We start from the raw sequence: 26,809 nt of genomic DNA, 5'->3' as shown, positions 1-26,809 counted from the left end.
AATTTTTCCCATTTTTTTCCATCCTTGAGTCATTTCTGGATTTCTGGGATTGGATTTGGGATTCCACCACTTAAACCCGACCTTAAATTAATTAATATTAATTAGCAGTAATTAACAGTAATTACTATCAATTAATGTTAACATTGCTGATTATTTATTAACATAAAATGTTATTTAATCCCAGGTTTAATTACTCAGGGGTGACAAAGTTCTGAGTAAGGTCCAGGATTACTTAAACTCAGCTCTAAATGTTAATTAAACCTGGTTTTAATTACAAACCCAGAGTAAGGAGTGAGTTTAGTGCCCTCAACAACTTAAACTCAGCTCTAAATGTTAATTAAACCTGGTTTTAATTACAAACCCAGAGTAAGGAGTGAGTTCAGAGCTCTGGATCAGTTAAACCCAGCACTAATTGTTAATTAAACCTGGTTTTAATTACTCAAGGGTGATAAAGTCTGAGTAAAGAGTAAGTAAGTCTCTGGATCAGTTAAACCCAGCACTAATTGTTAATTAAACCTGGTTTTAATTACTCAGGGGTGATAAAGTCTGAGTAAGGCTCTGGATCAGTTAAACCCAGCACTAATTGTTAATTAAACCTGGTTTTAATTACTCAAGGGTGATAAAGTCTGAGTAAAGAGTAAGTAAGTCTCTGGATCAGTTAAACCCAGCACTAATTGTTAATTAAACCTGGTTTTAATTAATCAAGGGTGGTAAAGTCTGAGTAAAGAATGAGTAAGGCTCTGGATTAGTTAAACCCAGCACAAAACCTAATTAAACCCAGGTTTAATTACAAAACCCAGAGTAAGGAGTGAGTTTAGTGCCCTCAACAACTTAAACCCAGCACTAATTGTTAATTAAACCTGGTTTTAATTACTCAGGGGTGGTAAAGTCTGAGTAAGGCCCTGGATCACTTAAACCCAGCTCTAATTGTTAATTAAACCTGGTTTTAATTACCTGGGAGTTCCAGTCCTGAGTAACGGCTCCAACCCCTGAGTAAAGCCCAGGATCAGTTAAACCCAGCACTAATTGTTAATTAAACCTGGTTTTAATTACTCAGGGGGGACAGAGCCCTGAGTAAGACACTGGATCAGTTAAACCCAGCACTAATTGTTAATTAAATTTGGTTTTAATTAATCAAGGATAATAAAGTCTGAGTAAGGAATGAGTAAGGCTCTGGATCACTTAAACCCAGCACTAAAACCTAATTAAACCTGGTTTTAATTACTCAGGGGTGACAGAGCCCTGATTAAGACACTGCATCACTTAAACCCAGCATTAAATATTAATTAAGACCAGTTTTAATTACTCAGATATGACAGAGATGAGTAAGGAGTGAGTTCAGAGCTCTGGATCACTTAAACTCAGCACTAATTGTTAATTAAACCCAGTTTTAATTGTGTAGGGTTGACCCAGGATCACTTAAACCCAGCTCAAATATTAGTTAAAACCAGGTTTAATTACAAAGCTCTGAGTAAGGAGTGAGTTTAGTGTCTTGAACCATTTAAACCCAGCACTAATTGTTAATTAAACCCGGTTTTAATTACTCAGGGTTGGATTTGGGCTGATCCTGGGGGGGATTTGTGGTTCCTTCATTTTCTGGGGGTTGAAATTTAATTTTTGGGGCCATTTTTGGGTCAGAATTGGGAATTTTGGGGTGAGAATTGGGAATTTTGGGGCAGAAATTGGGAATTTTTAGGCTGAAACTGGAGTTTTTGAGGCTGTAATTGGAAATTTTGGGGCTGGAATTGGGAATTTTTGGATCAGAATTGTGAATTTTGGGTCAGAATTGGGAATTTTTGGATCAGAATTTGGAATTTTGGGTCAGAATTGGGAATTTTTGGGTCAGAATTGGGAATTTTTGAGATTGGGAATTTTGTGGCTGGAATTGGAAATTTGGGTCAGAATTGGGAATTTTGGGTCAGAATTTGGAATTTTGGGGTTGGAATTGGGAATTTTTGGGGTCAGAATTGGGAATTTTGGGTCAGAATTGGGAATTTTGGGGTCAGAATTGGGAAATTTTAGGCTGAAATTGGAATTTTTGAGGCTGGAATTGGAAATTTTGGGTCAGAATTTGGAATTTTGGGGTTGGAATTGGGAATTTTTGGGGTCAGAATTGGGAATTTTTGAGATTGGGAATTTTGTGGCTGGAATTGGAAATTTGGGTCAGAATTGGGAATTTTGGGTCAGAATTTGGAATTTTGGGGTCGGAATTGGGAATTTTTAGGCTGAAATTGGAATTTTTAGGCTGAAATTGGGAATTTTTAGGCTGAAATTGGAGTTTTTGAGGCTGTAATTGGAAATTTTGGGGCTGGAATTGGGAATTTTTGGATCAGAATTGGGAATTTTGGGTCAGAATTGGGAATTTTTGAGATTGGGAATTTTGGGGCTGGAATTGGAAATTTAGGTCAGAATTGGGAATTTTGGGGTTGGAATTGGGAATTTTTGGGGTCAGAATTGGGAATTTTGGGGTCAGAATTGGGAATTTTTAGGCTGAAATTGGAATTTTTGAGGCTGGAATTGGAAATTTTGGGATGTTGGAATTTGGAATTCTGGGATTGGAATTGGGAATTTTTGGGGTCAGAATTGGGAATTTTTAGGCTGAAATTGGGAATTTTGAGTCAGAATTGGGAATTTTTGAGATTGGGAATTTTGTGGCTGGAATTGGAAATTTGGGTCAGAATTGGGAATTTTGGGTCAGAATTTGGAATTTTGGGGTTGGAATTGGGAATTTTTGGGGTCAGAATTGGGAATTTTGGGGTCAGAATTGGGAATTTTTAGGCTGAAATTGGAATTTTTGAGGCTGGAATTGGAAATTTTGGGTCAGAATTGGGAATTTTGAGGCTGGAATTGGGAATTTTTGGGGTCAGAATTGGGAATTTTGGGTCAGAATTGGGAATTTTGGGTCAGAATTGGGAATTTTGAGGCTGGAATTGGGAATTTGGGGTCAAAATTGTGAATTTTTGAGGTTGGAATTGGGAATTTTGGGTCAGAATTGAGAATTTATGGAATTTTCCCATTTTTTTTCCAGAGCTTTTTCCAAGGGGAAGGTGGAAAATGAAGGTCAGAGGTTGAGGGAGCCCCAGCTGCAAAGGGCACCTGAAATTCAGGTAAATTCTGGGAAATTTGGGCAAATTCTGCAAAATTCAGTTTTTCCTCCATCCTGGGGATGAAATTCCAGGATTTTTTCTGAATTTGGGGCTAAAAAATGGGAAAAAAATTGGGAAAAAACCCAATTTTTGCTGCCAAAATCTCATTTTTCTGTAGGAATCTCCCAAATTTTTGGGATCTCTATAACCTCAGGGTGATTTTCAGTTAAAATTCCTGATATTCCCAAATTTTTTTTTGCCCTCAGAGTCAAAATCTGGAGCAGAAATCCCTCCTTGAAATGCAGATTTTGGGCCAAAAAAATAGAAAAACCCTCAAATTCTGCTGCCAAAATCTCATTTTTCTCTAGGAATCTCCCAAATTTTTGGGATCTCTATAACCTTAGGGTGATTTTCAGTTAAAATTCCTGATATTCCCAAATTTTTTTTTGCCTTCAGAGTCAGGATCTGCAGCAAAAATCCCTCCTTGAAATTCGAATTTGAAGCAAAAAAATAGAAAAAACCTCAAATTTTGCTGCCAAAATCTCATTTTTCCACAGGAATTTTTTGCTTTTTGATATCCCCACAACCCCAGGGTGATTTTCAGGTAAAATTGCTGATATTCCCAAATTTTTTTTTGCCTTCAGAGTCAGGATCTGCAGCAAAAATCCCTCCTTGAAATGCGGATTTGAAGCAAAAAAAAAGGGGAAAAATCAAAAATTTTCTTCCAAAATCTCATTTTTTTTGTAGGAATCTCCCAAATTTTTGGGATCTCTATAACCTCAGGGTGATTTTCAGTTAAAATTCCTGATATTCCCAAATTTTTTTTTGCCCTCAGAGTCAAAATCTGGAGCAGAAATCCCTCCTTGAAATGCAGATTTTGGGCCAAAAAAATAGAAAAACCCTCAAATTTTGCTGCCAAAATCTCATTTTTCTGTAGGAATCTCCCAAATTTTTGATTTCCCATAACCCCAGGGTGATTTTCTGGAAGAATTCCTGATATTCCCAAATTTTTTTTTGCCCTCAGAGTCAAAATCTGGAGCAGAAATCCCTCCTTGAAATGCAGATTTTGGGCCAAAAAAAATAGAAAAAACCTCAAATTTTGCTGCCAAAATCTCATTTTTCTCTAGGAATCTCCCAAATTTTTGGGATCTCTATAACCTCAGGGTGATTTTCTGGGATTTCAGGTAAAATTCCTGATATTCCCAAATTTTTTTTTGCCTTTAGAGTCAAAATCTGGAGCAGAAATCCCTCCTTGAAATGTGGATTTGAAGCAAAAAAAATGGGGAAAAATCAAAAATTTTCTTCCGAAATCTCTTTTTTTTTTGTAGGAATATCCCAAATTTTTGGGATCTCTATAACCTTAGGGTGATTTTCAGTTAAAATTCCTGATATTCCCAAATTTTTTTTTGCTTTCAGAGTCAGGATCTGCAGCAAAAATCCCTCCTTGAAATGCGGATTTGAAGCAAAAAAATAGAAAAAAACTCAAATTTTGCTGCCAAAATCTCATTTTTTCCACAGGAATTTTTTGCTTTTTGATATCCCCACAACCCCAGGGTGATTTTCAGGTAAAATTCCTGATATTCCCAAGTTTTTTTTGCCCTCAGAGTTGGGATCTGGAGGCGGCCGTGCCCGGAGCCGGGGGAGGATCGATGGACAAGCCAAGAAACTTCTGACTCTGTGGCTTTTTTCCAGGAAAAAATTCCATGGCCATGTATCCTACCAGGTACCTCAGCCACACATCCTTTCATTCCCAAAATTTCTGCCCCTTTTCCCAAAATTTCTGCCCTTTTTTCCCAAAATTTCTGCTCTTTTTCCCAAAATTTCTGCCCCTTTTCCCAAAATTTCTGCCCCTTTTTCCCCAATTTTCTGCCTCTTTTCCCAAAATTTCTGCCCCTTTTTCCCAAAATTTCTGCTCTTTTTCCCAAAATTTCTGCCCCTTTTTCCCCAATTTTCTGCCTCTTTTCCCAAAATTTCTGCCCTTTTTTTCCCAAAATTTCTGCTCTTTTTCCCAAAATTTCTGCCCCTTTTCCCAAAATTTCTGCCCCTTTTTCCCCAATTTTCTGCCTCTTTTCCCAAAATTTCTGCCCCTTTTTCCCAAAATTTCTGCCCCTTTTTCCCAAAATTTCTGCTCTTTTTCCCAAAATTTCTGCCCCTTTTTCCCCAATTTTCTGCCCTTTTTTCCTCAAATTTTTGCCCTTTTTTCCCAAAATTCCTGCTCTTTTTCCCAAAATTTCTGCTCTTTTTCCTCAAATTTCTGCCCCTTTTTCCCAAAATTTCTGCTCTTTTTCCCAAAATTTCTGCCCCTTTTTCCCCAATTTTCTGCCCTTTTTTCCTCAAATTTTTGCCCTTTTTCCAAAATTTCTGCCCCTTTTTCCCAAACTTTTTGCCCTTTCTCCCCAAACTTTTTGCCCTTTTTCCTCAAATTTCTGCCCCTTTTTCTCAATTTTCTGCCCCTTTTTCTCAATTTTCTGCCCTTTTTTCCTCAAATTTTTTCCCCTTTTCCCCCAAATTTTTTCCCCTTTTCCCCCCAAATTTTTTTCCCCTTTTCCCCCAAATTTTTTTCCCCTTTTCCCCCAAACTTTTTTCCCCTTTTCCCCCAAATTTTTCCCCTTTTCCCCAAATTTTTTTCCCCTTTTGCCTCAAACTTTTTCCCATTTTTCCCCAACTCCCTGCCCCTTTTCCCCCCATGTTTTTGCTCTTTTCCCCCAAATCCCTTCCCCTTTTCCCCCAATTTTTTTTCCCCTTTTCCCCCAAATTTTTGCCCCTTTTCCCCCCACGTTTTTTCCCGTTTCCCCCCAAACTTTTGCCCCTTTTCCCCCAAACTTTTGCTCCTTTTTCCCCCACATTTTTGCTCCTTTACCCCCATGTTTTTGCTCTTTTCCCCCAAATCCCTTCCCCTTTTTCTCCAAATCCCTGCTCTTTTCCCCTAATTTTTTTCCCCTTTTTGCCCCAAACTTTTGCCCCTTTTCCCCCCACGTTTTTGCCCCTTTTCCCCCAAATCCCTTCCCCTTTTCCTCCAAATTTTTTTCCCCTTTTCCCCCAATTCTTTTCCCATTTTTCCCCAAACTTTTGCCCCTTTCCCCCCACATTTTTGCTCTTTTCCCCCAAATCCCTGCCTCTTTTACCCCAAATCCCTGCTCTTTTCCCCCACGTTTTTACCCCTTTTCCCCCAATTTTTTTCCCCTTTTCCCCCAAATTTTTCCCGCTTTTCCCCTTTTCCCCCCACGTTTTTGCTCTTTTCCCCCAACTCCCTGCCCCTTTTCCCTCAAATCCCTTCCCCTTTATCTCCAAATTTTTTTCCCCTTTTCCCCCAATTCTTTCCCCATTTTTCCCCCCACGTTTTTGCTCTTTTCCCCCAAATCTCTTCCCCTTTTACCCCAAATCCCTGCTCTTTTCCCCCATGTTTTTTCTCCCAAATCCCTTCCCCTTTTACCCCAAATCCCTGCTCTTTTCCCCCATGTTTTTTCTCCCAAATCTCTTCCCCTTTTACCCCAAATCCCTGCTCTTTTCCCCCACGTTTTTACCCCTTTTCCCCCAGTTTTTTTCCCCTTTTCCCCCAAATTTTTCCCGCTTTTCCCCTTTTCCCCCCACGTTTTTGCTCTTTTCCCCCAACTCCCTGCCCCTTTTCCCTCAAATCCCTTCCCCTTTTCCTCCAAATTTTTTTCCCCTTTTCCCCCAATTCTTTCCCCATTTTTCCCCCCACGTTTTTGCTCTTTTCCCCCAAATCTCTTCCCCTTTTACCCCAAATCCCTGCTCTTTTCCCCCATGTTTTTTCTCCCAAATCCCTTCCCCTTTTACCCCAAATCCCTGCTCTTTTCCCCCATGTTTTTTCTCCCAAATCCCTGCCTCTTTTACCCCAAATCCCTGCTCTTTTCCCCCATGTTTTTTCTCCCAAATCCCTGCCTCTTTTACCCCAAATCCCTGCTCTTTTCCCCCATGTTTTTTCTCCCAAATCCCTGCCTCTTTTACCCCAAATCCCTGCTCTTTTCCCCCACGTTTTTACCCCTTTTCCCCCAAATTTTTCCCGCTTTTCCCTCAATTTTTTTTCCCCCAAACTTATTCCCCATTCCCCCAAATCCCCCCCCACCTCATCCCCACCCCACCCTCTCTCTCCACATCCCCCTCCCCTTTATCTCCATCCCCGCAGGGTCTCCGGCGAGGAATGCAACGGCATCAACGCCATGGCAGCCGAGAGCGGCCCCGGCACGCGCCTGCGCAACCTGCCGGTGCTGCCGGAGGCGCTGGACTCCTCGCAGCCCTCGGCGGCGCCGGCGCCCGGCCAGGCCCAGCCCGGGGGCGGCGTCGGCGTCAACCCCCCTCCGCCGGAGACGTCCAACCCCAACAAACCCAAACGCCAAACCAACCAGCTGCAGTACCTGCTCAAGGTGGTGCTGAAAACCCTCTGGAAGCACCAGTTCGCCTGGCCCTTCCAGCAGCCCGTGGACGCCGTCAAGCTCAACCTGCCGGTGAGGGAGAGGGGAGGGAGGGGGGGGGGGGAGTGGGAATTGTGGGGGTGGGGGGGAGTGGGAATTGTGGGGGTGGGGGGGAGTGGGAATGAATGGGGAGGTGGGGGGGAGTGGGAATTGTGGGGGTAGGGGGGAGTGGGAGTGAATGGGGAGGTGGGGTGGAGTGGGAATTGTGGGGGTGGGGGGGAGTGGGAATGAATGGGGAGTTGCCTGGGAATGAGTGGGGATGGGATTGAGTGGGAATGAATGGGGAGGTGGAGGGGAGTGGGAATTGTGGGGGTGGGGGGGAATGGGGATGAATGGGTAGGTGGGGGGGAGTGGGAATGAATGGGGAGTTGGGGTGGACTGGGAATGAATGGGGAGTTGGGGTGGACTGGGAATGAATGGGGAGTTGGGATTGACTTGGAATCGTGGGGATGGGATTGACTGGGAACAGGAAGTTGGGATTGACTGGGAATTGTAGGGTTGGGATTGACTGGGAATGAATGGGGAGTTGGGGTGGACTGGGAATGAATGGGGAGTTGCCTGGGAATTGTGGGGATGGGATTGGCTGGGAATGAGTGGGGATGGGATTGACTGGGAATGAATGGGGAGGTGGGGTGGAGTGGGAATTGTGGGGGTGGGGGGGAGTGGGAGTGAATGGGGAGGTGGGGTGGAATGGGAATGAATAGGGAGTTGGGATGGACTGGGAATGAATGGGGAGTTGGGATGGACTGGGAATGAATGGGGAGTTGGACTGGGAATGAATGGGGAGTTGGGATGGACTGGGAATGAATGGGGAGTTGGGATTGACTGGGAATGAATGGGGAGTTGGGATGGAGTGGGAATGAGTGGGGAGTTGGGATTGACTGGGAATGAATGGGGAGTTGGGATGGAGTGGGAATGAATGGGGAGTTGGGATGGAGTGGGAATGAATGGGAAGTTGGGATGGAGTGGGAATCGTGGGGATGGAGTTGAGCCGGTGGTTGGACTTGATGATCCCAAGTTGGACTTGATGATCCAGAATTGGCCTTGGTCATCCAAATTTGGAATTGATCCATGGTTGGAGTTGATGATCCATGGTTGGAGTTGATGATCCATGGTTGGAGTTGATGATCCATGGTTGGAGTTGATGATCCATGGTTGGAGTTGGTCCCAAGCTGGACTTGGTGGTCCATAGTTGGATTTGGTGATCTGAAGTTGGACTTGATCCAAAGTTGGTTTTGATGAGCCACATTTGGCATTGATGAATAGATTCCTCCTTTCCCAAAAAACCTGGAATTGGGAAATAAACGCAGAATCGGGAAATTTTAGGATGAAATTTCCCAAAATTCTCTCCTTTATTAACTTAAAACTCCCACTTTGGGCTGAAACCCAGATACTGATAAATGCAGGAATAAACCAGAAAAACCCAAATCCTTAAAATCCGGAAATTCCTAATTTCCTTTTTTTTTAGGATTATTATAAAATAATTAAAACTCCGATGGATATGGGAACAATAAAGAAACGCTTGGAAAATAATTATTACTGGAATGCTCAAGAATGTATCCAGGATTTCAACACCATGTTTACAAACTGCTACATCTACAACAAGGTAGGGAAAAAATTCCCAGAAATTTTTGGGGAAAAAACTGGGATTCAGTCACTGGGAACATTTCATGGCTCAGCCTTCATTCCCTCTTTTTTTTTTTTTTTTTTTTTGAGAAATATTTAAAGGGATTCCCCCCCTTTTCCCCTCCTTTTTTTTCAATTTCCCTTCTTTTTTTTTTCCCCTTTTCCTCCCCTTTTCCCCCATTTTCCCACTGTTTTTTTCTCTTTTCCCTTTTCCCTCCCTTTCCCCCCATATCTCCCTTTTTCCCTTATTTTCCCCCTTTCCTTCCCCTTCCCCATTCCCTTTTTAACATTCCCTCCATTTTATTTTTTCTCTATTTCCCCCTATTTTTTCTCATTATTTCCTTTATCTTTACTTAATTTTCCCCCTTTTTCCCCCCTCCTTTCCTTAATTCCCACCCATTTTTCCTATTTCCCCCCCCCATTTTTTCCATTTTTCTCCATTTCCCCCTCTTCCGCTCCTCACAAAAACCCCCAAAAATTCACCCCAAAACCTCCCCCACCCCTTCAAACCCAAATCCCATTTGCCCAAGCCCTAATTCCTGTTTTTGGATCCCATTGTTGCAGCCAGGGGATGACATTGTGCTGATGGCAGAAGCTCTGGAGAAGCTTTTCCTGCAGAAGATCTCGGAGATGACGCAGGAGGAGACGGAAATCGTCATCGCCCAGACCAAGGGCCGGGGCCGCGCCCGCAAGGAGGCAGGTGGGGAGCCAGAGCACCCAAAATGCCCAAAATCCCACCCAGAAAAACCCCCAAATTCCATCCCAAAGGATACCTCAAATTCCATCTTGAAATTCCCAAATTCAATCCCAAAGAATCCCTCAAATTCCGTCCCAGAGAATTCCTCAAATTCCATCTCGAAATCCCCAAATTCCATCCCAAAGGATACCTCAAATTCCATCTCGAAATCCCCAAATTCCATCCCAAAGAATCCCTCAAATTCCGTCCCAGAGAATTCCTCAAATTCCATCCCAAAGGATACCTCAAATTCCGTCCCAGAGAATTCCTCAAATTCCATCTTGAAATTCCCAAATTCCATCCCAAAGGATACCTCAAATTCCATCTTGAAATTCCCAAATTCCATCCCAAAGGATGCCTCAAATTCCATCTCGAAATTCCCAAATTCCATCCCAAAGGATACCTCAAATTCCATCTTGAAATTCCCAAATTCCATCCCAAAGGATACCTCAAATTCCATCTTGAAATTCCCAAATTCCATCCCAAAGGATACCTCAAATTCCATCTCGAAATTCCCAAATTCCATCCCAAAGGATACCTCAAATTCCATCTCGAAATTCCCAAATTCCATCCCAAAGGATACCTCAAATTCCATCTCGAAATTCCCAAATTCCATCCCAAAGGATACCTCAAATTCCATCTCGAAATTCCCAAATTCCATCCCAGAGAATTCCTCAAATTCCATCTCGAAATCCCCAAATTCCATCCCAAAGGATACCTCAAATTCCATCTCGAAATTCCCAAATTCCATCCCAAAGGATCCCCAAAATTCCATCTCGAAATCCCCAAATTCCATCCCAAAGGATACCTCAAATTCCATCCTGAAATTCCCAAATTCCATCCCAAAGGATACCTCAAATTCCATCCTGAAATTCCCAAATTCCATCCCAAAGGATACCTCAAATTCCATCCTGAAATTCCCAAATTCCATCCCAAAGGATCCCTCAAAATTCCATCTCGAAATCCCCAAATTCCATCCCAAAGGATACCTCAAATTCCATCTCCAAATTCCCAAAATTCCATCTCCAAATTCCCAAATTCCATCCCAAAGGATACCTCAAATTCCATCTCGAAATTCCCAAATTCCATCCCAAAGGATACCTCAAATTCCATCTTCAAATTCCCAAAATTCCATCTCCAAATTCCCAAATTCCATCCCAAAGGATACCTCAAATTCCATCTCGAAATTCCCAAATTCCATCCCAAAGGATACCTGAAATTCCATCTCGAAATTCCCAAATTCCATCCCAAAGGATACCTCAAATTCCATCTCGAAATTCCCAAATTCCATCCCAAAGGATACCTCAATTTCCATCTCCAAATTCCCAAATTCCATCCCAAAGAATCCCCAAAATTCCATCTCCAAATTCCCAAATTCCATCCCAAAGGATACCTCAAATTCCATCCCGAAATTCCCAAATTCCATCCCAAAGGATACCTCAAATTCCATCTCGAAATTCCCAAATTCCATCCCAAAGGATACCTCAAATTCCATCCTGAAATTCCCAAATTCCATCCCAAAGGATCCCCTAAATTCCATCTCCAAATTCCCAAAATTCCATCTCCAAATTCCCAAATTCCATCCCAAAGGATACCTCAAATTCCATCCTGAAATTCCCAAATTCCATCCCAAAGGATCCCCAAAATTCCATCCCAAAGGATCCCCAAAATTCCATCCCAAAGAATCCCCTAAATTCCATCTCTAAATCCCCAAAATTCCATCGCAAAGAATTCCCAAAATTCCGTCCCGAGGAATCCCTGAAATTCCATCCCAAAGGATCCCTCAAATTTCATCCAAAGAATCCCCAAAATTCCAACCCCCAATCCCCAAAATTCCATCCCTAAGGTTCCCTCAAATTCCATCCCAAAGAATCCCCAAAATTCCATCTCCAAATTCCCAAAATTCCATCTCCAAATCCCCAAATTCCGTCCCAAAGGATCCCCAAAATTCCATCCCAGAGAATCCCCAAAATTCCATCCCAAAGAATCCCCAAAATTCCATCCCTAAGAATCCCCAAAATTCCATCCCAAAGAATCCCTGAAATTCCATCCCAAAGAATCCCCAAAATTCCATCCCAAAGAATCCCCTAAATTCCATCTCCAAATTCCCAAAATTCCATCCCAAAGAATCCCCAAAATTCCATCTCCAAATTCCCAAAATTCCATCCCAAAGAATCCCCTAAATTCCATCTCCAAATTCCCAAAATTCCATCCCAAAGAATCCCTGAAATTCCATCCCAAAGGATCCCCTAAATTCCATCTCCAAATTCCCAAAATTCCATCCCCAAGGAATCCCCAAAATTCCATCCCAAAGAATCCCCAAAATTCCATCCCAAAGAATCCCCAAAATTCCATCCCAAAGAATCCCCAAAATTCCATCCCAAAGAATCCCCAAAATTCCATCCCAAAGAATCCCCAAAATTCCATCCCAAAGAATCCCCAAAATTCCATCCCAAAGAATCCCCAAAATTCCATCCCAAAGAATCTCCAAAATTCCATCCCAAAGAATCTCCAAAATTCCATCCCAAAGAATCTCCAAAATTCCATCCCAAAGAATCTCCAAAATTGCATCCCAAAGAATCTCCAAAATTCCATCCCAAAGAATCCCCAAAATTCCATCTCCAAATTCTCAAAATTCCATCCCAAAGAATCCCCAAAATTCCATCTCCAAATTCCCAAAATTCCATCCCCAAAGAATCCCCAAAATTCCATCCCAAAGAATCCCCAAAATTCCATCCCAAAGGATCCCCAAAATTCCATCCCAGAGAATCCCCAAAATTCCATCCCAAAGAATCCCCAAAATTCCATCCCAAAGGATCCCCAAAATTCCATCCCAGAGAATCCCCAAAATTCCATCCCTAAGAATCCCCAAAATTCCATCCCAAAGAATCCCTGAAATTCCATCCCAAAGAATCCCCAAAATTCCATCCCAAAGAATCCCCTAAATTCCATCTCCAAATTCCCAAAATTCCATCCCAAAGAATCCCCAAAATTCCATCTCCAAATTCCCAAAATTCCATCCCAAAGAATCCCCTAAATTCCATCTCCAAATTCCCAAAATTCCATCCCAAAGAATCCCTGAAATTCCATCCCAAAGGATCCCCTAAATTCCATCTCCAAATTCCCAAAATTCCATCCCCAAGGAATCCCCAAAATTCCATCCCAAAGAATCCCCAAAATTCCATCCCAAAGAATCCCCAAAATTCCATCCCAAAGAATCCCCAAAATTCCATCCCAAAGAATCCCCAAAATTCCATCCCAAAGAATCCCCAAAATTGCATCCCAAAAAATCCCTCAAATTGCATCCCAAAGGATCCCCAAAATTCCATCCCAAAGAATCCCCAAAATTGCATCCCAAAAAATCCCTCAAATTCCATCCCAGAGAATCTCCAAAATTCCATCCCAAAGAATCCCCTAAATTCCATCCCAAAGAATCCCCAAAATTCCATCCCAAAGAATCCCTCCAATTCTTGGAAAAAGGTCCCAAAATTCCTGGGTTAAAAAAAAAAAATATCCTGTGAGAAAATCCCCCCATTTTCCCCTCTTTTCTTGGCTATTTTTCCCCATTTTTTCCTATTTTTTTTCTGTATTTTCCGGGCTATTTTTTTCCATTCCCTCCTCTATTCCCCCCCCTCCATTTTTGTTTCCCCTTATTTTCCCCCCTTATTTTCCCCCCTTATTTCCCCCCCTTATTTCCCCCCCTTATTTCCCCCCCTTATTTCCCCCCCTTTTTTTCCCCCCATTTCCCTGTCTATTTTTATTTTCCCTTCTTATTCCCCCTTATTTTCCCCTTATTTCCCCCCCTTATTTTCCCCCCTTATTTTCCCCCCTTATTTTCCCCCCTTATTTTCCCCCCTTATTTCCCCCCCTTATTTTCCCCCCTTATTTTCCCCCCTTATTTCCCCCCCATTTCCCTATTTTTATTTTCCCTTCTTATTCCCCCCTATTTTCCCCTGGTATTTCCCCTTAATTTCCCCCCCTTATTTCCCAGCTATTTCCCTTATTGCCTCCTGTTATTTCCTTGCTATTTTCCTTATTCTCCCACTTACTCCCCCCCTTATTTCCCCATTATTTCCTCTCTGATTCCCTTTTTCCCCCCCTTATTTCCCAGATATTTCCCCCCTATTTCCCCCTATTATTGCCTCTCTATTTCCCTTATTCCCCCATTATTTTCCCCCCTATTTCCTCTCTATTTCCTGTACTTTCCCCCTCATTTCCCAGTCATTTTCCCATTATTCCCCTCTTATTTCCCCACTATTTCCTCTCTATTTCCCTCATTTCCCCATTATTTCCCCATTATTCCCCCCCTATTTCCCCACTATTTCCTCTCTATTTCCCTTACTTCCCCCCTCATTTCCCTGTTATTTCCCCATTATTCCCCCCTTATTTCCCCACTATTTTCCCCCTTATTTCTCCCCATTATTCCCCCCTTATTTCTCCCCATATTTCCTCTCTATTCCCCTCATTTCCCCCTCATTCCCCCCTTATATCCCTCCCTATTTCCTTTATTTACCCCTTATTTCCCCCCATTTCCCCCCTCATTTCCTCCTCATTCCCCCCTTATTCCCCCCATTTCTCCCTGTTATTTCCTCTCTATTTCCCTCATTTCCCTCTTATTTCATCTTCATTTCCCCTCATTCCCCCCTTATTTCCCCCTATTTTCTATTTCCCTTACTTCCCCCCTTATTTCCCTGTTATTTCCCCCCTATTTCCCCCCCTATTTCCTCTCTATTTCCCTTACTCCTCCCCTTATTTCCCCTTCATTTCCCCCTCATTTTCCCCTTATTTCCCCATTATTCCCCCCTTATTTCACCCCCTATTTCCCCCCATTTCCTCTCTATTTCCCTTATTTCCCCCCCTTATTTCCCCACTATTTCCTCTCTATTGCCTTATTCCCCTCTTATTTCCCCATTATTCCCCCCTATTTCCCCCCGTTATTTCCTCTCTATTTCCTTTATTTCCCCACTATTTCCTCTCTATTTCCCTCATTTCCCACCCCATTTCCCCATTATTTCCCCATTATTCCCCCCTATTTCCCCCCGTTATTTCCTCTCTATTTCCCTTATTTCCCCCCCATTTCCTCTCTATTTCCTTTATTTCCCCCACTATTTCCCCATTATTTCCCCATTATTCCCCCCTATTTCCCCCCGTTATTTTCTCTCTATTCCCCATTATTCCCCCCTATTTCCCCCCGTTATTTTCTCTCTATTCCCCTTTATTCCCCCCTATTTCCCCCCTATTTCCCCTCCCCTCACGGCTCTCCCTGTGCCCGCAGTGCCATCCAAGCCCGGCTCCTCGGCGCTGCCCGGCGCGGCCCAGGCTCCGTCCCCAGCCGCGGCGGTGCCGCCGGTGCCGGCGCCGGGCCTGGCTCCTCCGCTGGCCTTCCCCGGCGCGGTGAGCGCGGCCGAGCTGCTGGTGCCGCCCGCCATGACCGCCGTGCCCCCCGCGCCCCCCGCGCCCGCCCCGGCGCCGCCGGCAGCGCCCGCCCCGGCGCCGCTGCAGCCGCACCCGCCCGTCATCCCCACGCCCGCACAGCCCGTCAAGGTGAGAGAGCTGCTCCTTGGGGAGGGGGGCAGCCATTGGTCATCGTTATTGGATTCCATTATTAGCGTTATTATCGTAATTATTATTAATGGTTTTGAGTGGTGGCAGCCATTGGTCATCGTTATTGGATTCCATTATTAGTGTTAGTATCGTAATTATTATTAGTGGTTTTGAGTGGTGGCAGCCATTGGTCAGTATTGCTGTATTTCATTATTAGTGTTAGTATCGTAATTATTATTATTGGTTTTGAGCGGTGGCAACCATTGGTCAGTGTTGCTGTATTTCATTATTAGTGTTAGTATCGTAATTATTATTAGTTGTGAGTGGTGGCAGCCATTTGTCAGTGTTGCTGTATTTCATTATTAGCATTATTATCGTAATTATTATTGTTATTGTTGGTTGGGAGTGGTGACAGCCATTGGTCAGTATTGCTGTATTTCATTATTAGAGTTATTATTGTAATTATTATTATTGGTTGTGAGTGGTGGCAGTCATTGGTCAGTATTGCTGTATTTCATTATTAGCATTATTATCGTAATTATTATCATTATTATTGGTTGGGAGAGGTGGCGGTCATCGCTTGTCTTTATTATTGCTTATTATTATTATTATTAGTTGTGAGTGGTGGCAGCCATTGGTCAGTATTGCTGTATTTCATTATTAGCGTTATTATCGTAATTATTATTGTTATTGTTGGTTGGGAGTGGTGACAGCCATTGGTCAGTGTTGCTGTATTCCATTATTAGAGTTATTATTGTAATTATTATTGTTATTGGTTTTGAGTGGTGGCAACCATTGGTCAGTATTGCTGTATTGCATTATTAGCATTATTATTGTAATTATTATTGTTATTGGTTTTGAGTGGTGGCAGCCATTGGTCAGTGTTGCTGTATTTCATTATTAGCATTATTATTGTAATTATTATTAGTAGTATTGGTTGGGAGAGGTGGCAGCCATTGGTCAGTATTGCTGTATTTCATTATTAGCATTATTATTGTAATTATTATTAGTAGTATTGGTTGGGAGTGGTGGCAGCCATTGGTCAGTGTTGCTGTATTTCATTATTAGCATTATTACCATAATTATTATTATTAGTTGTGAGTGGTGGCAGCCATTGGTCAGTGTTGCTGTATTTCATTATTAGCATTATTATTGTAATTATTATTAGTAGTATTGGTTGGGAGAGGTGACAGCCATTGGTCAGTGTTGCTGTATTTCATTATTAGAGCTATTATTGTAATTATTATTATTGGTTTTGAGTGGTGACAGCCATTGGTCAGTATTGCTGTATTTCATTATTAGAGTTATTATTGTAATTATTATTATTAGTGGTTTTGAGTGGTGGCAGCCATTGGTCAGTATTGCTGTATTTCATTATTAGCATTATTATTGTAATTATTATTGTTATTGGTTTTGAGTGGTGGCAGCCATTGGTCATTATTGCTGTATTTCATTATTAGCATTATTACCATAATTATTATCATTATTAGTATTGGTTGGGAGTGGTGGTGGTCATCACTCGTCTTCATTATTGCTTATTATTATTACTATTATTATAATTATTGGTTGTGAGTGGTGACAGTCATTGGTCACCTTTACTGTTTTTCATTATTATTACTATTATTAATATTGGTTGTGAGTGGTGGCAGTCATTGGTCATCTTCACTATTTATTATTATTACTCATTATTATTATTAATATTACTCATTATTATTAATATTATTATTGGTTGTGAGTATTGGCACTCATTGGTCATCTTCACTATTTATTATTATTATTATTACTATTGTTATTAGTTGTGAGTGGTGGCAGTCATTGGTCATCTTCACTATTTATTATTATTATTATTATTATTAGTTGTGAGTGGTGGCAGTCATTGGTCATCTTCACTATTTATTATTATTACTATTATTATTATTATTATTATTAGTGGTTGTGAGTGGTGGCAGTCATAGGTCAACTTCAATATTTATTATTATATTATTACTATTATTATTATTGGTTGTGAGTGGTGGCACTCATTGCTTGTCTTTATTATTACTAATTATCATTATTATTATTGGTTATGAGTGGTGGCAGTCATTGCTCATCTTCACTATAATTTATTATTATTATTATTATCATAATCATTATTTTTATTATTGGGGACTTGTGAGTGGTAGCAGTCATTGATACTTTTATTATTGTTATTAATGTTTTCAGCATTAATATTACAATAATCAGTATTGCTGTAATTAGTATTGTCATCTGTAGCATTATCATCATTATTATAGTTTTTATTAATAGTAATATAATAGGTTTGTTAGTATTAATAGTAGTACTACTGTAGATTTGTTATTTTTTTATTATTGATATTATTATTATTATTATCATTATTATTATGGTTTTTCCCTGTTATTTTTCAGCTATTTATCCCTTAATCCTGTTAGCCAGGATTAATTAGCCTAATTGGGGGTTAGGGTTTATTGTTGTTACAATATTATTAATTATTATTATTATTTATATGTTATATATAGTTATATAGTGTTATATATAGTATTATATATAGTTATATATATTATATATAATTATTATTAATAGTTGATTATTATTACATTATTGGCATTACTGTTATTATTTTTTAATTATCATTTCTATTATGATGGTTTTGTTAGCCAGAATTAATTAGCCTAGCTGGGGATCAGGATTAATTATTGCTATTAGTGTTATTAATCATTAATTATCATTATTGTCATTATTATTGGTGATAGTGGTTATTATGGTTTCATTAACCTCCATTAATTAGTCTAACTTGGTATTAGAATTTACCATCCTTGGATTTTTGGATGAAAATCCAAATTTGGATGAAAAGAAATTCCAATGAACAATCCCAAAATAGAAACTCCAAAACCCAAAATTCCCACATTAATTTTGGAATTTTGGGTGAAATAGAAACACCAATGAACAATCCCAAAATAGAAACTCCAAAACCCAAAATTCCCAAATTAATTTTGGAATTTTGGGTGAAATAGAAACACCAATGAACAATCTCAAAATAGAAACTCCAAAACCCAAAATTCCCACATTAATTTTGGAATTTTGGGTGAAATAGAAACACCAATGAACAATCTCAAAATAGAAACTCCAAAACCCAAAATTCCCACATTAATTTTGGAATTTTGGGTGAAATAGAAACACCAATGAACAATCTCAAAATAGAAACTCCAAACCCCAAAATTCCCACATTAATTTTGGAATTTTGGGTGAAATAGAAACACCAATGAACAATCCCAAAATAGAAACTCCAAAACCCAAAATTCCCACATTAATTTTGGAATTTTGGGTGAAATAGAAACACCAATGAACAATCTCAAAATAGAAACTCCAAACCAAAAAATTCCCAAGATATCCTGGGAATTTTGGGTGAAGTAGAACCTCTAATGAATGATCCCAAAGAAAAAAATAGTAGAAATTCCAAAACCCCAAATCAGATTTTGGGGTGCCCCACCCCCACCCTGACCCCAGATTTTGGGGTGCCCCACCCCCACCCTAACCCCAGATTTTGGGGTGCTCCAGCCCCTCTTAACCCCAGATTTTGGGGTGCCCCACCCCCGCCCTAACCCCAGATTTTGGGGTGCTCCAGCCCCTCTTAACCCCAGATTTTGGGGTGCCCCATCCCCACCCTAACCCCAGATTTTGGGGTGCAGTAGAACCTCAATGGACGATCCCAAAGTAGAAATTCCAAAATCCCCATGGTTACCCCAGATTTTGGGGTGCTCCAGCCCCTCTTAACCCCAGATTTTGGGGTGCCCCATCCCCACCCTAACCCCAAATTTTGGGGTGCTCCAGCCCCTCTTAACCCCAGATTTTGGGGTGCCCCACCCCCACCTGACCCCAGATTTTGGGGTGCAATAGCCCCTCTTAACCCCAGATTTTGGGGTGCAATAGAACCTCAATGGACGATCCCAAAGTAGAAATTCCTATGAATGATCCCAAAGTAGAAATTCCAAAATCCACATGGTTACCCCAGATTTTGGGGTGCTCCAGCCCCTCTTAACCCCAGATTTTGGGGTGCCCCACCCCCACCTGACCCCAGATTTTGGGGTGCTCCAGCCCCTCTTAACCCCAGATTTTGGGGTTGCCCCACCCCCACCTGACCCCAGATTTTGGGGTGCAATAGAACTTCCAATGGACGATCCCAAAGTAGAAATTCCAAAATCCCCATGGTTACCCCAGATTTTGGGGTGCTCCAGCCCCTCTTAACCCCAGATTTTGGGGTGCCCCATCCCCACCTGACCCCAGATTTTGGGGTGCAATAGAACTTCCAAAGGACGATCCCAAAGTAGAAATTCCCATGAATGATCCCAAAGTAGAAATTCCAAAATCCACATGGTTACCTCAGATTTTGGGGTGCTCCAGCCCCTCTTAACCCCAGATTTTGGGGTGCCCCACCCCCACCTGACCCCAGATTTTGGGGTGCAATAGAACTTCCAATGGACGATCCCAAAGTAGAAATTCCCATGAATGATCCCAAAGTAGAAATTCCAAAATCCCCATGGTTACCCCAGATTTTGGGGTGCTCCAGCCCCTCTTAACCCCAGATTCTGGGGTGCCCCACCCCCACCTGACCCCAGATTTTGGGGTGCCCCACCCCCACCTGACCCCAGATTTTGGGGTGCAATAGAACCTCAATGGACGATCCCAAAGTAGAAATTCCAAAATCCCCATGGTTACCCTAGATTTTGGGGTGCTCCAGCCCCTCTTAACCCCAGATTTTGGGGTGCCCCACCCCCACCCTAACCCCAGATTTTGGGGTGCAGTAGAACCTCCAATGGACGATCCCAAAGTAGAAATTCCCATGAATGTTCCCAAAGTAGAAATTCCAAAATCCACATGGTTACCCCAGATTTTGGGGTGCTCCAGCCCCTCTTAACCCCAGATTTTGGGGTGCCCCACCCCCACCCTAACCCCAGATTTTGGGGTGCAGTAGAACCTCAATGGACGATCCCAAAGTAGAAATTCCAAAATCCCCATGGTTACCCCAGATTTTGGGGTGCTCCAGCCCCTCTTAACCCCAGATTTTGGGGTGCCCCATCCCCACCCTAACCCCAAATTTTGGGGTGCTCCAGCCCCTCTTAACCCCAGATTTTGGGGTGCCCCACCCCCACCTGACCCCAGATTTTGGGGTGCAATAGCCCCTCTTAACCCCAGATTTTGGGGTGCAATAGAACCTCAATGGACGATCCCAAAGTAGAAATTCCCATGAATGATCCCAAAGTAGAAATTCCAAAATCCCCATGGTTACCCCAGATTTTGGGGTGCTCCAGCCCCTCTTAACCCCAGATTTTGGGGTGCCCCACCCCCACCCTAACCCCAGATTTTGGGGTGCAATAGAACCTCAATGGACGATCCCAAAGTAGAAATTCCTATGAATGATCCCAAAGTAGAAATTCCAAAATCCCCATGGTTACCCCAGATTTTGGGGTGCCCCACCCCCACCTGACCCCAGATTTTGGGGTGCTCCAGCCCCTCTTAACCCCAGATTTTGGGGTGCAATAGAACCTCAATTGGCGATCCCAAAGTAGAAATTCCCATGAATGATCCCAAAGTAGAAATTCCAAAATCCACATGGTTACCCCAGATTTTGGGGTGCTCCAGCCCCTCTTAACCCCAGATTTTGGGGTGCCCCATCCCCACCTGACCCCAGATTTTGGGGTGCAGTAGAACCTCCAATGGACGATCCCAAAGTAGAAATTCCCATGAATGTTCCCAAAGTAGAAATTCCAAAATCCCCATGGTTACCCCAGATTTTGGGGTGCAATAGAACCTCCAATGAACGATCCCAAAGTAGAAATTCCAATGAAGGATCCTCGAGTAGAAATTCCAATGAAGGATCCCAAAGTAGAAATTCCAATGAACAATCCCAAAGTAGAAATTCCAAAATCCCCATGGTTACCCCAGATTTTGGGGTGCTCCAGCCCCTCTTAACCCCAGATTTTGGGGTGCCCCACCCCCACCCTAACCCCAGATTTTGGGGTGCAGTAGAACCTCCAATGAACGATCCCAAAGTAGAAACTCCAATGAAGGATCCTCGAGTAGAAATTCCAATGAAGGATCCCAAAGTAGAAATTCCAATGAACAATCCCAAAGTAGAAATTCCAAAATCCCCATGGTTACCCCAGATTTTGGGGTGCCCCACGCCCACCCTAACCCCAGATTTTGGGGTGCAGTAGAACCTCCAGTGGACGATCCCAAAGAAGAAACTCCATTGAAGGATCCTGGAGTAGAAATTTCAAAATCCCCATGTGGTTACCCCAGATTTTGGGGTGCAGTAGAATCTCTATTGGACGATCCCAAAGTAACAACTCCAATGAACGATCCCAAAGTAGAAACTCCAAAACCCCCACCCTAACCCCATATTTTGGGGTGCCCCACCCCTAAATCCCCACCCTAACCCCATATATTGGTGTGCCCCACCCCCACCCTAACCCCAGATTTTGGGGCATGATACAACCTCCAATGAACGATCCCAAACTATAAACTCCAATGAATGATCCCAGAGTAGAAATTCCAAACCCCCCATGCTTACCCCATATATTGGTGTGCCCCACCCCCACCCTAACCCCAGAATTTGGGGTGCAGTAGAACCTCCAGTGGACAATCCTAGAGTAGAAATTCCCATGAAGGATCCCAAAATAGAAACTCCAAAACCCCCATGGTTACCCCATATATTGGTGTGCCCCACCCCCACCCTAACCCCAGATTTTGGTGTGCCCCACCCCCACCCCACCCCTCATTTTCCTCCACTCCACCCCAACCCCCTCCTCCCTTCCCCCCCCAGACAAAGAAAGGCGTGAAGAGGAAAGCAGACACCACCACTCCCACCGCCATGGACCCCATCCACGACTCCTCCTCTCTCCCCGCCGAGCCCAAGCCCCCCAAGCTGGGCCCGCGGCGCGAGAGCAGCCGGCCCGTCAAGCCCCCCAAAAAGGAGATCCCGGACTCGCAGCAGCCGCCGGGCGACGGCCGCGCCTCCAAGGCCTCGGAGCAGCTCAAGTACTGCGGCGGCATCATCAAGGAGATGTTCGCCAAAAAGCACGCGGCCTACGCCTGGCCCTTCTACAAACCCGTGGACGTGGAGGCGCTGGGGCTGCACGACTACTGCGACATCATCAAACACCCCATGGACCTCAGCACCATCAAGGTGGGGGGTTGGATGGGGGGGAAAGGGGAGGAGGGGGGGGGATAATGGGGTTTTAGGGGAGAAATGGGGATTTATGGGGGGGATAATGGGGGTTTGGGGGGGGAGAATGGGGGTTTGGGGGGGGTAAAATGGGGGTTTGGGGGGGATAATGGGGGTTTGGGGGGTGAAATGGGGGTTTGGGGGGGATAATGGGGGTTTGGGGGGGTAAAATGGGGTTTGGGGGGGGATAATGGGGGTTTGGGGGGGATAATGGGGGTTTGGGGGGGGAAATGGGAGTTTGGGGGGGGATAATGGGGGTTTCGGGGAGAATAATGGGTGTTTGGGGGGGGAAAATGGGGCTTTGGGGGGGTAAAATGGGGGTTTGGGGGGGTAAAATGGGGTTTGGGGGGGGATAATGGGGGGTTTAGGGGAGTAAAATGGGGTTTGGGGGGGGAAATGGGGGTTTGGGGGGGGAAAATGGGGTTTGGGGGGGGGAAATGGGGGTTTGGGGGGGCAAAATGGGGGTTTGGGGGGGGAAAATGGGAGTTTGGGGGGGTAAAATGGGAGTTTGGGGGGTAAAAATGGGAGTTTGGGGGGTAAAAATGGGAGTTTGGGGGGGTAAAATGGGAGTTTGGGGGGTTAAAATGGGAGTTTGGGGGGTAAAAATGGGAGTTTGGGGGGGTTAAAATGGGGGTTTGGGGGGGATAATGGGGGTTTAGGGGAGAAATGGGGGTTTGGGGGGGAAAAATGGGGTTTGGGGGGGATAATGGGGGTTTGGGGGGGATAATGGGGGTTTGGGGGAGTAAAATGGGGTTTGGGGGGGGATAATGGGGGTTTGGGGGGGATAATGGGGGTTTGGGGGGGATAATGGGGGTTGGGGGGGATAATGGGGGTTTGGGGGAGTAAAATGTGGTTTGGGGGGGGAAATGGGGGTTTGGGGGGGGAAAATGGGGGTTTGGGGGATAAAAGGGGGTTTGGGAGGGGAAAATGGGGGTTTGGGGGGGCAAATGGTTTTTTTTTGGGGGGAAATGGGGGTTTGCCTGGTAAAATTGGGGTTTGGGGGGATGAAAGGGGGGTTTTGGGGGAAAAATGGGATTTTTTGGGGAAAAACTGGGGGGGTTTTGGGAGAAAATGGGGGTTTGGGGGGAATAATGGGGATTTTTTTTGGGGAAAATGGGGGTTTGGGGGTAGAATTGGGGTTTGGAGGGTGAAAGGGGGGTTTGGGGGGAATAATGGGGTTTAGGGGGGAATAGTGGGGAGTTTGGGGAAATAATGCAGTTTTTTGGGGGGAAAATGGGGGTTTGGGGGGAATAAAATGGGGGTTTGGGGGGGATAATGGGTGTTTGGGGGTTAAAATGGGAGTTTTGGTGGGATAATGGGGGGTTGGGGGGGTAATAATGGGGGTTTGGGGGGAAATAATGGAATTTTTGGGGGAAAAAGTGGGATTTTAGGGGAGAAAAATGAGGGTTTGGGGGGGATAATGGGGGTTTGGGGGGGGGAAAATGGGGGTTGGGGGAAATGGGATTTTAGGGGGAAAAAATGGCATTTTAGGGGAGAAAAATGGGAGTTAGGAGGGATGAAATGGGATTTTAGGGAGAAGAGATTGGGGTTTGGGGGCTAATGGGGTTTTGGGGGGAAATAATGGGATTTTAGGGGGGATAATGGGTGATTGTGGGGAAAAAAGGGGAATTACAGGGGGGAAAATGGGGGTATGGGGAGGAATAATGAGGGTTTTGTGGGGTTTTGGGGAAATGAAATGGGATTGGTTGTGATAAAATGTGAGTTTTATGGGGGAGAAATGGGGGTTTGGGAGGGAAAGTGGGATTTTTGGGAAAAAATAGGATTTCAGAGGGGAAAATGGAATTTTTAGGGTGGTAAAATCGGGATTTGGGGGGGAATAATGGGGGTTTGGGGGTATTATGGGATTTTGGAGGTATAAAACGGGGTGTTAGGGCAAAGAAATGGGGGTTTGGGGGGGAATAATGGGAATTTGGGGGAGATTTGGGATTTGGGGGGAATAATGGGATTTCAGAAGAAAAAAATTGGGATTTTAAGGGAAAAAAATGGGATTTTAGGGGAAAAAAATTGGGATTTAAAGGGAATAATGAGGGTTTAGGGATGAGTAATTTTTGTGCATTTTTGCCCCGTTTCAGTCTAAGCTGCGGAGCCGGGAGTCCCGGGAGGCTCAGGGGTGAATTCCCATGGGATTCCCGCTGGAATTTGCCATTTTTGTGCGTTTTTGCCCCGTTTCAGTCCAAGCTGGAGAGCCGGGAGTACCGGGACGCTCAGGAATTCGCGGCCGACGTGCGGTTGATGTTCTCCAACTGCTACAAGTACAACCCCGCCGACCACGAGGTCGTGGCCATGGCCCGCAAGCTGCAGGTGAGAATTGCAAAAAATTCCTTCAGTTTCACCACAAAAAATCTTAGAATAAACCCCTTTTTAAAAGCTGACTCAGAAAAAAAAAAAAAAAAAAAAAAAAAAAAAAGTTAAAAATGTTTTTTTGTCGTGGAAATGAGCCGAGCCCGGCGTCACTTCCCGCCGCTGCCCCGGTTGCAGGACGTGTTCGAGATGCGCTTTGCCAAGATGCCGGACGAGCCCGAGGAGCCGGCGATTCCCGCCTCGTCCCCCGTGGTGGTGCCACCTCCCACCAAGGTGGCCCCGCCCTCGTCCAGCGACAGCAGCAGCGACAGCTCCTCCGACAGCGACAGCTCCTCCGACGACTCGGAGGAGGAGCGGGCGCAGCGCCTGGCCGAGCTCCAGGAGCAGGTAGAGGCTGCTTCCGGTGGGGTTTGGTGGTCTCGGGGTCGTGGTTGGGAGTCGTGGCTGTGCCATGACCGTCAGCTCCTGAGGCAGCAAAATCGTTGGGTTTGTTGAGCCAAAAATCGTTGGGTTTGTCACCCGAAAAAGTTGGGTTTGGAGACCCAAATCATTGAGTTTGTTGATCCCAAATCATTGGGATGTTGACCCAGAATTGTTGGGTTTGTCAACCCAGAATCATTGGGTTTGTCACCCGAAATAGTTGGGTTTGTCACCCAAAATCATTGGGATGTTGACCCAAATCATTGAGTTTGTTGATCCTAAATCATTGGAATGTTGAGCCAGAATTGTTGGGTTTGTTGACCCAGAATTGTTGGGTTTGTTGACCCAGAATTGTTGAGTTTGTTGACACAGAATTGTTGGGTTTGTTGATCCCAAATCATTGAGTTTGTTGATCCTAAATCATTGGGATGTTGACCCAGAATTGTTGGGTTTGTTGACCCAGAATTGTTGGGTTTGTTGACCCAGAATTGTTGGGTTTGTTGATCCCAAATCATTGAGTTTGTTGATCCTAAATCATTGGAATGTTGAGCCAGGATTGTTGGGTTTATTGACCCAAATCGTTGAGTTTGTTGATACCAAATCATTGGGATGTTGAGCCAGAATTGTTGGGTTTCTTGATCCCAAATCATTGGGATGTTGACCCAAATCATTGAGTTTGTTGATCCCAAATCATTGGGATGTTGACCCAGAATTGTTGGGTTTGTTGACCCAAATCGTTGCGTTTGTTGATCCCGAATCATTGGGTTTGTCGACCCAAAATCCTTGAATTTGTCGACCCAAAATTCTTGAGTTTGTTCACCCCAAATCGTTGGGTTTTTCAACCCAAAATTGTTGGGTTTCTGACAAAGGTCATTGGGTTTGTCAACCTGGAATCGTTGGGTTTGTTGACCAAAACTGTTGGGTTTGTCAACCCAAAATCATTGCATTTGTTGATTCAGAATTGTTGGGTTGACTTGAAATCGTTTGGTTTATTGACCAAAGATCATTGAGTTTGTTGTTCCCAAACTGTTGGATTTGTTTACCTAAAATTTTTGAGTTGACCCAGGATTGGTGGGTTTGTTACCCAAAATTGTTGGGTTGACTCAAAATCATTTGGTTTGTTGACCTAAAATTGTTTGGTTTTAACTGAAGATTGTTGGGTTTATTGACCTAAAATTGTTGAGTTCTTTGACCTTAAGTTGTGTTGGGTTAATCCAACTTCGTTGGGTTTGTTGACTCAAAATTCATAGTTTGACCCAAAATTCTTGGGTTCATTGACCTAAAATCTGAGTTTCTTGACCGAAAATCCATGAGATTGTTGACCTGGAAGTGGTGGATTGACCCATGGGTCTGGTTTGATGACCCTGGAGGTGACCAAGGACTGGACACTGGGCTGGGTGGGAAGGCTGTGGTCAGTCCT

At 43.7% G+C, this 26,809-nt stretch overlaps 1 protein-coding gene across 1 annotated transcript in view; it reads left to right on the top strand.

Moving 5' to 3' along the window:
* BRD4 (bromodomain containing 4) overlaps window positions 1–26,809 on the top strand; it is a gene marked incomplete at its 3' end in the record, with an annotated part of 55,517 nt that overhangs the window by 6,740 nt on the left and 21,968 nt on the right. Inside the window, exons 2-10 of the mRNA XM_079332783.1 lie at window positions 3,029–3,107; window positions 4,691–4,809; window positions 7,234–7,552; window positions 8,988–9,125; window positions 9,710–9,845; window positions 15,157–15,425; window positions 22,246–22,608; window positions 24,841–24,969; window positions 25,147–25,356. Coding sequence (XP_079188909.1) covers window positions 4,790–4,809; window positions 7,234–7,552; window positions 8,988–9,125; window positions 9,710–9,845; window positions 15,157–15,425; window positions 22,246–22,608; window positions 24,841–24,969; window positions 25,147–25,356 — 1,584 coding nt within the window. The remainder of the gene's footprint in view (window positions 1–3,028; window positions 3,108–4,690; window positions 4,810–7,233; window positions 7,553–8,987; window positions 9,126–9,709; window positions 9,846–15,156; window positions 15,426–22,245; window positions 22,609–24,840; window positions 24,970–25,146; window positions 25,357–26,809) is intronic.

Source organism: Erithacus rubecula (assembly GCF_903797595.1).
Source record: "Erithacus rubecula genome assembly, contig: scaffold_523_arrow_ctg1, whole genome shotgun sequence".
NCBI lineage: Eukaryota > Metazoa > Chordata > Aves > Passeriformes > Muscicapidae > Erithacus > Erithacus rubecula.
Note: the sequence above shows the minus strand (reverse complement) of the source record. Positions and strands in the feature narration are given on the sequence as shown.